This window comes from Erinaceus europaeus, chromosome 8 (genome assembly GCF_950295315.1).
Source record: "Erinaceus europaeus chromosome 8, mEriEur2.1, whole genome shotgun sequence".
NCBI classification, from domain to species: Eukaryota; Metazoa; Chordata; class Mammalia; order Eulipotyphla; family Erinaceidae; genus Erinaceus; species Erinaceus europaeus.
In genome coordinates, this window is record NC_080169.1 from 11,036,396 (window position 1) to 11,045,826 (window position 9,431).

The window sequence follows — 9,431 nt, forward strand, 5'->3', positions numbered from 1 at the left end:
TCAGTGACCTAGAGCAGTTTTTCATATGTTTGTTAGCCTTTTGGATCTCCTCTGAGGTGGTGAATGTTTTGTTCATATCCTCTGCCCATTTTTGGATGGGGTCATTTGCTTTTTTGGTGCTAAGTTTGCTGAGCTCTTCATATATTTTGGTGATTAGTTTCTTGTCTGATGTCTGGCATGTGAAGATCTTCTCCCATTCTGTGAGGGGTCTCTCTGTTTGTTTAATAGTTTCTTTGGATGTGCAGAAGCTTTTCAATTTGATGTAGTCCCACTGGTTTGTTTCTGCTTTAGTCTTCTTTGCAATTGGGTTGTTCTTTGGCATTCTATGGTTTTTGATCATTGTTACCTGAAATTATGACTGTAGACTTTTACAGAGTGATGTCTTTCCCTCATTCTTTCCCCATTGATTAGTTGAAATTCTACTGCATGGCACTCCATTTATCTGATCCAGACCCTGGCATCATCTATCTTCTTAAAAAGTTCAGATTCCTTTGAGAAACAAGTGTAATTTTTGTTTGTCTTTGATATTTTTTTCTATTTCATTGTTTGTTAGTGCTTTAATGTTGATTTGCAAAATTATAAGATGGGGCAGGGCAGTAAGCATACTGGGTTAAGCGCACATACTACAAAGTCAAGGATCTTGGCTTAAGCCTTGGCTTCCCACCTGCAGTGGGGGGGGGTATACTTCACAAGCGGTAAGCAGGTCTTCAGGTGTCTTTCTATCTCTCTCTCTTTTTTTTTTAAGGTTTTATTTATTTGTTCATGAGATAGATAGGAGGAGAGAGAGAAAGAACAGACATCACTCTGGTGTATGTATTGCTGGGGATTGAACTAGGGACCTCACACTTGAAAGTCCATTGCTTCATTCACTACACCACCTGCCAGACCACATGTCTATCTTTCTCTGTCTTCCCTTGCCCTCTCAACTTCTCTCTGTCCTATCCAATAAAAAAAAAGAAAAAAAAATGGAGTCCAGGAGTAGTGGATTCATAGTGCTGGCACCAAGCCCCAGCAATAAATATATATATAACTGGGGTTCCCACCACCAGAATTTCTGTCCCCATTCCCTTTATTGGAAATGGCACTGGTTCTCCCAAGGTCACAGATATGAAATGACTATTTTTATAACTATATTTATAAATGTTTTTGCCCATTTCTTCTATGGTCCTGTTTTCTCTTCCTTTTTTTTTTTTTTTTTTTTTTTTTTTGCCTCCAGGGTTATTGCTGGAGCTTGGTGCCTGCACTACAAATCCACTGCTCCTGGAGGCTATTTTTTCCCTTTTGTTGCCCTTGTTGTTTATCATTGTTGTAGTTACTGTTATTATTGCTGTTGTTGTTGGATATGACAGAGAGAAATTGAGAGGAGGGGATGACAGAGGGGAAAAGAAAGATAGACACCTGAAGCCTACTTCTTCACCGTCTGTGAAGTGACACCCCCCCGCCCCCCGGCAGGTGGGAGCCTGGGTTTGAACCAGGTTCCTTACCCTGGTCCTTGCACTTCCCGCCATGTGTACTTAACCCACTGAGCTACTGCCCCGCCCCTTTCTTTTCTAAGTCACACCTACACCTATTACTACTTCCAAGTATTCTTCATTTTTTTCCACTTCTCTCTCCAGGTCCTGACGGAGTTGGGGTTCAGAGCCTTCAGGTCATCCTCCTCCAACATTTCTCCCCCTCTGGGAGTCTGGGTCAAAACTGCTAATGGGGTGCAGAAGGTAAGCGTTCTGGCTTCTGTAACTGCTTCTCCACTGGACCTGGGTGTTGGCAGTTCGATCTACACCCCCAGCTTGGAGAAACGTGTATTTTATGATATTTGAAAACCCAGATCTTGGGGCCTGTGAGGTGGCACAGTGAACCCTCTGCACTGAACCCTCAAGCATGAGGTCCTGAGTTCGATACCTAGCATCACCATGTGTCAGAGTAATACTCTGGTTGTCTTTCTCTCACCCACCCCTCATAAACAAATTGATTTTACAAAGAAATACAAGGTCTTATTCTAAAAATATGACAATATCAATTTCTGACAGAAGTGCAAACAGGTATTCTCATTTATCACTGGAAGAAATGCAGAGTGGTAGTAACCACTGGGGAAGACAGTTCAGCAGTTTATTACAATGCGGTGCTCCTACTACAAGATCCAGCAATCAAACTCCTAAGTATTTCTTTTTTTAAATATTTATTTATTAATTCCCTTTTGTTGTCCTTGTTGTTTTATTATTGTATTTATTATTGATGTCATTGTTGTTGGATAGGATAGAGAGAAATGGAAAGAGAAGGAGAAGACAGAGAGGTGGAAAGAAAGATAAGCACCTGCAGACCTGCTTCACCACCTGTGAAGTGACTCCCCTGCAAGTGGGGAGCCGGGGGCTCGAACAGGGATCCTTATGCCGGTCCTTGCGCTTTGTGCCACCTGTGCTTAACCCGCTGTGCTGCCGCCCGACTCCCATATTTCTTGAACTGATTTGAGAGCATGTCCACACAAAACCTGCAGCATGGATGTGAATTTTATTTGTAATCATCAAGCAGCTTTATCTGTAACCATCAAAAACTAGAAGTAGCCAAGAGTCCTTTAACAGGGGAATGCTAAGCTGTGGTCTAACAGGCAATGGAATGCTACTTGTCAGTGAAAAGGAATAGAATAACAAACAGGGCTGGGTAGTGGTTGATAACAGGTTAAATTTACCTGTTATCAAGTGCAAGGACCCAGGTTCGAGCCCCCACTCCACACCTGCAGGGGGTCAGCTTTATAAGGGGTAGAGCAGGTCTGTAGGTATCTATATTTCTCTATCTCCTCTCTCTCTCTCTCCTACCTAATAAAAAAATTAGAAAGGAAAAAAATGGCTTCTGGGAGTGGTTGATTCATAATGCCAGCACTGAGCCCCAAGGATGAACCTGCTAACAATAAAAAAATAAATACATAAAAAAGAAAGAAAAGAACTAGCAAGCCATGAAAAGACATGGACTTTAAAGGCATGTGCTGAATGAAGAATATAATCTCCCCATGTCTGATAAAGCTTACTATATCCCAGTCCAGAGAGACTGCATATTGGATGATACCAACTATATGGCATTCCAACAAAAGGAAAACTGGAAAGGGTAACAGATCAGAAGGGTTAGATTCAGTATAAATCTTCACAGCTGCAGCTGAGGGAGAAGAGGCCCCATTCAGGCTGCCTTGTGAGAACTAGGCGGTTCTGGCAACCTCTTTGGTACAGAGGAGAACCAGGGTCCTTCTGAATCCACTAAGATCTCCAGAGCACCAAGTACCTCCAGTATGTTCCTCATGTGTTCCATGGGTGCTCTGGCTCAGTATGAACCACCATAAGCTTGTGAAGATGCAGGGTTGGGGTCAGAAACAAAGAAAAGAGCAGGAAGGAGTGCATCTGGCAATGAGGTTGTCTCTGAGAGGAGTGAAGATCATAGTCTCATTGCCAACCCCACCCCCTGCCCGACAGAAGTGGCCAGAACAGTAGAATGAGAGGGGCCTGAGGAAGGCCACAAAGTCTGGTCATGTCCCCACTCTGCCTGTCATGGAAACTGGACTGTGTCAGTAGTTCTTTCAAGGCTAGGAACCTCCAGCAGGCAAATCCTACTACCCCAAGCTGTCAAAGGATGGAGTTAAGTTTCTGGACTACCTGACCAGGTCCAGGCACAAGGACAGCCTCTTTCCTCAGAGGAAAGAAAAGTAGAAAGGGTCCACTTGGTATCCTGAAAGGGTTGGCAGGAAAGAGCAGAGGGAGGGAGAGTGTGGATCTGTGGGTGGAGGCCTTACAGCAGGGCCCAGAGGAGGCCAAGGCCCATGTGCAGCAGAAGCAGCCTTTGGGCCCAGGGTCCCTCTAGGGTGGTGGGTGCCTGGTTGCACAGACTCTTGGAACAGCAGGCTCGGATGATTGTACTTTTGATGTCAGCTCCTACAATCCATTCATATTTGGAGTTGGTGTTGGGACATCTGGGTGCACAACTCTTCACAATCAGAGCTTGACTCCTGGTCCCTGCAGAGTAGAGAGGATGGCAGATAGTCCTGAGGCTTCAGGTGGGACTATGAGGAGATAAGAAAGTAGTACAGGGACAGAGGTCAGGTACCAGAAGAAAACCTCATTATCAAAGCCCTAGAAGGACCCCGAGAAGCCCTTCTTCTTGACCCTTCGTGACCAAGCATTATAAGCAGAATGTTGCCGCCCACAGTCACCAGCAAAGACTGCTGGCCCTGGTGGAGCCTCTTTCTTGTTGTCACAAAGGATCAGGTCCACCTGGGGCATCTAAGGAAACCAGGGGTGTCAGGGAGTGGGCTGAAGCAGGGTGCAGTGGCAGGACTGATAGCAACAGAACAAACTGTGGAGAGTGGGGGACAAAGAGAGGGGTGGGAGAGCCAAGGGACCACTGGCAGGGAACTGGATTTCTGACAGCCACAAACCATCACAGGAAATCCAACCCTGTAAAAACAACCAGAATTGTTGAGACCAAACCACCATGGGTGGGAATCACTTTTATTATCCTGTATGGTGCTATGCTGTGCCTGCTGTACTGAGTATACTTGCCATGGGGCATTATAGGTTGTTGTGCTCCATTTGACTGTGTTATGTGACAGTATCATTGGTCGTGTTACTTGATAGCACAGCAGATGCTTCCAAACTGCTACATGTGGCTTAGGAGTTGAAGGAAGCTGCCAGCAGCTGGAGAAGACAGAGGCAGTCAGCCTCCTCTGGAAGCCCCAGGCCACCCTTGAGTAGAGCAGCTTGCCCCCATGGGTGCTCAGGGTGGATAGCTCCAGGCACAAGGCAAGGACCCTAAAGAGAACCTGCCCTCAAAAACTACTGAAGTCATGGGCCTCTTGGAACATACTTAAAATAGACCTCCTAGCTACTTCCCACACAAACACCCCTAATTTCATCTGCTCTATTTCTACCTGTTTGTTAAAAAATTTGCCCTGCTTCATATCTTACCACTTTTCAGCCACCTAGTTGTAGAACCTGCTATGATTCCATCCTGACTTCCCTGAGCAGATGACCTCACCAATGTGTCCTGGAGCCCCACCTCCCCAGAGCCCTATCCCAGTAGGGAAAGATAGAAGCAGGCTGGGGGTATGGATTGACCTGCCAACACCCATATCCAGCAGAGAAGCAATTACAGAAGCCAGACCATCCACCTTCTGTAGCCCATAAAGATCTTTGGTCCATACTCCCAGATGGATAAAGAATAGGGAAGCTTCCAGTGGAGGGAATGGGACACGGAACTCTGGTGGTGGGAACTGTATGGAATTGTACCCCTGTTGTCTTACAGTCTTGTTAATCATTATTAAATCACTAATAAAAAATGTTTAAAAATAATGGTCTGGGAGGTGACGCAGTGGATAAAGCACTGGAGTCTCGACAATGAGGTCCCAAGTTCAATTCCCGGCAGCACATGTACCAGAGTGATATCTGGCTTTTTCTCTATCTTTCTCGTGAGTAAATAAATTCTTTTTTTTTTTTAAAAAAAAAAAAAAGGGAGTCAGGCGAATTAAGCATATGTGGCGCAAAGTGCAAGGACTGGCTGAGGATCCTGGTTCAAGCCCCAGCTCCCCACCAGCAGAGGAGTCACTTCACAGGTGGTGAAGCTGGTCTGCAGGTGTCTATTTTCTTTCCCCTTCTCTGTCTTCCCCTCCTCTCTACATTTCTCTCTGTCCTATCTAACAACAACAACATCAATAACAATAATAACTACAGCAACAATAAAAAACAACAAAGGCAACAAAAGGGAAAATAAATAAATATAAAAAATTTAAAAAGAAAGAAATGTTCCTCCCTTTAGAAAAAGATTTTTTTAACTTTTAAAATATTTATTTCCCCTTTTGTTGCCCTTATTGTTTTTATTGTTGTAGTTATTATTGTTGTTGTCGTTGTTGGATAGGACAGAGAAATGGAGAGAGGAGGGGAAGACAGAGAGGTGGAGTGAAAGACAGACACCTGCAGACCTGCTTCACCACCTGTGAAGTGACTCCCCAAGCCGGGGTGGGGGGTGGAGGGTGGGGGTGGTGGAACCAGGATCCTTACCCGGTCCTTGCGCTTCACGCTACTGCGCTTAACCCACTGCTCTACCCAACTTCCGACTTTCTTTTTTAAATAGAGCGCGCCTTCCCTGACTCTGCTTCATACATGGTAGGGTCACTGTGCCCTTGCCCTCAGCCACCAAAAAGTGTAAACAAATTGAAGAGAACCTAAGGGAAAGTGGGAAAGGGGAACACTGCTCTACCAAAGCCTGAAAGCCTGAACCTTGGAAAATTTTTTTCACTTCAAGAAGCAAAGGGGGGGGGGGGTGGCAAGCTCACAAGGAACTCTACAGAAAAGCAGTTGCCATGGAGATGGTAGGGGGGGAGCATGTCAGACCACCATGGAGAGGAATTGGACATCTCTGCAGGGGTAAAGTGTGCCTCAAAATGTCATTTTTGGGGAGTGGGGCAGTAGTGCAGCGGGTTAAGCTTAGGTGGCACAAAGCACAAGGACTGGAGTAAGGATCCCAGTTCAAGCCCCCGGCTCCCCACCTGCAGGGGAGTCGCTTCACAGGTGGTGAAGCAGGTCTGCAGGTGTTTATCTTTCTCTCCCCCTCTCTGTCTTCCCCTCCTCTCTCCATTTCTCTCTGCCTATCCAACAACAACGACATCAATAACAACAACAATAACTACAACAATAAAACAAGGGCAACAAAAGGGAATAAATAAATATTTAAAAAATTTAAAATATTTTTTAAATGTCATTTTAGCCCTCCTGAAAAGGGACAATGGAGAGGAGCCAGAGAGGTACCCCACAGAGGGGCTTCACAGAGGGGCAGCCCAGCCCAAGGCTCCTGCTTTTCTCATCAGCACCCCCACGGGTTTCTGTCCAGGTGACAACAACCTGCACCAGGATCTGCCTACATTTTTATGGAATAGTCAGGAACCAGAACTCCTCCAGCAATTCCCCATGGGGACTAATCATAAGCCAGCCACTCGGGGGCTGGCAGGCTCCCAGGAAGCTGGGGTCCACCGGGCAGAATCTGCCAGCCATGACAGATTCTAGGGAACAAATCGGCCTGTCCGCCCCAGTGCTCTGCTGATTTGCCGCTGTTTGTTTTGCTTTTTGTCATCACTGGGATTTCACTTGGCGTTGGTTTGCAGGGAGAGACTACATTTTCCGTCAGTTCTGTAGTACTCCCGTGTGGTGTACCCAAAGCTTGAATCTGGATTGCACGTGGCAAGGTAGATGCTGCCCCTCTTTGCTGAGCTATCTCAGCCATCCCTTTCCAAGCATTTTACTTGGTTTCTTCCTCCTCCTGCCCCTCTTCCTCCTCCTCTTCTTCTTCTGCCTCCCTCTTCTCCTGGGACTTCACAGTCTTAGGCATGAAAGCCTTTTGAATAAGCATTATGCAGTCTTCCCCCACCCCTATTTCATTTTTAATGAGAGAAGTCCTTATTTTTAAAGGATTTGTTTATTTATTGGATAGAGACAGAGAAATTGATAGAGAAGGGGGAGATAGAAATGGAGGCAGAAAGGGGGGTTACCTGCTGCACTGCTTCAATCGCTCCCCACCTGCAGATAGGGACTGGGGACTTGACCCCTGATCCTTGAGCATAATAACAGGAGTTCAACCAGGTGCTTTGTCCCCTCTCTGAGCATTTTAATTGGAGCATTTCCAGTGCTCTGCTAGTGATATTTCCATGATACTAGTTCATGGTTTTTGTCTTCTGTAAGTCCTGTTATTTGTTTGTATATACATATTTTTTCTTTTCTTTTCTTTATGTTCTACTCCAAGCAGACTTTTCTTTTTCAGAGAGAGCCAGCAAGAGAGAGAGAGAAGCCACAGTAGTAAGCTTTCCTCCAATACAGTGGTGAGTGGGGACCAGCTTTGAACCTGGGTGGTGCTCCTGGCAAAGCAAAGCAGGTGTGTCATCCAAACGAGCTATTTTGCCAGCCTACTAAGACTTAAAAAGAAGACCATGGGAGTCCGGCGGTAGCGCAGCGGGTTAAGCGCAAAGCACAGGGACCGATTAAGGATCCCGGTTCGAGCCCCCGGCTCCCCACCTGCAGGGGAGTCGCTTCACAGGCTGTGAAGCAGGTCTGCAGGTGTCTGTCTTTCTCTCCCCTTCTCTGTCTGCCCCTCTTCTCTCCATGTCTCTCTGTCCTATCTAACAACGACGACATCAATAACAACAATAACTACAACAACAATAAAAAAACAACAAGGGCAACAAAAGGGAAAAATATATATATAAGACCTGCCACTCATATGGGCCAGGTGAGCCACCAAATGTCAGTGACAAAAGGGTTCTGTCCCGCGAATGGCTTACCCCATAACTTCCAAAGGGGCAATGACCACATCACCCAAATTCAGAATTCGAGCCACCTCCCCCTGGAACCTGGGGGACAGGACTACGGGCTGGAGACTGCCCCCCAAACACCCTGGGAAGAGATTCAAGACTCGCCCCCCCAAAAAAGAAAACAGTGCAGAGGGGTGGGGAGCCCCTCCTGCTCCCACCCCCGAACTTACTGTAGGTGAAGACGATGGTATTGGAGATACAGACGTGGTCGGAGTGCTCGCACTTCGAGACGGTGCACTGGGAGAAGCTGGTGACCTTGAAGCACTGGAAGCAGGTTAGGTTCCCACCTGTAGGGCAGCCACGGAGTGGAGACCGCTGGAGCCAGCAGCACCCCCCAACCCTGAAAACTTCTGTGCGGAAGAGAGCTGAGCCCCCAAAGCCAGGAGCCCTACAGCAGCCACTGCCCACCCTCCCCACCCCACCTGCACACGCACACCTGGCTCAGTGTAGCCGCCAGCAAACTCCGCGGACACCAGCAAAGCCCACAGGACAGGTGCTAGGCCCTCCATGCTTGTCAATGGAGAAGCAGAGCAGCTTTTTCTTAGGGTACTCCTGCTCTCTCAGCTTCAGGGTGCCGGGTCTTTGATCTACTCCTTCTTGCCCCCGTGGCTTCTTCTCCCTCCCCAGTCTGAAACTTCTGGGCCCTCCCTCTAGGCCCCGCCCTCAGCACCGCCTCCTCTCCTGCTCCCCACCCACCACACCAACCCCCACGTGTCTCCCCTCCTCTCTGCCTCCCCAGTGAGCCCAGAGTACAGACCCTCCCGAGGTGGGGGAGGCTCTCTTGCTTCCCTAGGGGGTGGGGGAGACCAATCTCGCCCACGGGTCTATCCTTTGCTGGCCTCAGACCCTGTCTGCTGGCAGTGTCCTGCTCTCCACCTAACAGGACTTGGAGGATAGAGTTCTCTCTATGGGAACCCAGGACAGAGAGTTCCCTCCCTTGGGCGCTTGGTGTTAGAGGTACAGGAGTGGTGGCAGGCTTCAGGAGCGAGGAGGGAAAGGGGAAGAAGGGGCGCTGGAAAACAGGTGAATAGAGGCAGGGGAGCGCCTAGAGCAGGGAGCTGGGAAAATGCCATATTTAAAAGGGAAGGGGGAGGGGAGG

The 9,431-nt window shown here is 47.6% G+C and overlaps 1 protein-coding gene across 1 annotated transcript; it reads right to left on the minus strand.

The window, feature by feature from the left end:
• Positions 1-3,452: 3,452 nt before the first annotated feature.
• LY6L (lymphocyte antigen 6 family member L) lies at positions 3,453-8,841 on the minus strand. The gene is made up of 3 exons (XM_060195771.1): positions 8,769-8,841; positions 8,503-8,682; positions 3,453-3,992 (listed from the first exon to the last, which is right to left on the minus strand). Exons 1-3 carry the CDS (start codon positions 8,839-8,841, stop codon positions 3,769-3,771), a joined length of 477 nt encoding a protein of 158 aa, XP_060051754.1. The 3' UTR covers positions 3,453-3,768.
• Between the last annotated feature and the right edge of the window lie 590 nt (positions 8,842-9,431).

Excerpts from the sequence above, each read along its gene's own strand:
- LY6L (XM_060195771.1), bottom strand. The coding sequence starts at position 8,841 with ATGGAGGGCCTAGCACCTGTCCTGTGGGCTTTGCTGGTGTCCGCGGAG. Across the intron at positions 8,683-8,768 it reads TGGCGGCTACACTGAGCCAG|AAGTTTTCAGGGTTGGGGGG; the intron begins GTGTGCGTGTGC and ends TCTTCCGCACAG. Across the intron at positions 3,993-8,502 it reads TACCATCGTCTTCACCTACA|GGACCAGGAGTCAAGCTCTG; the intron begins GTAAGTTCGGGG and ends TCTACTCTGCAG.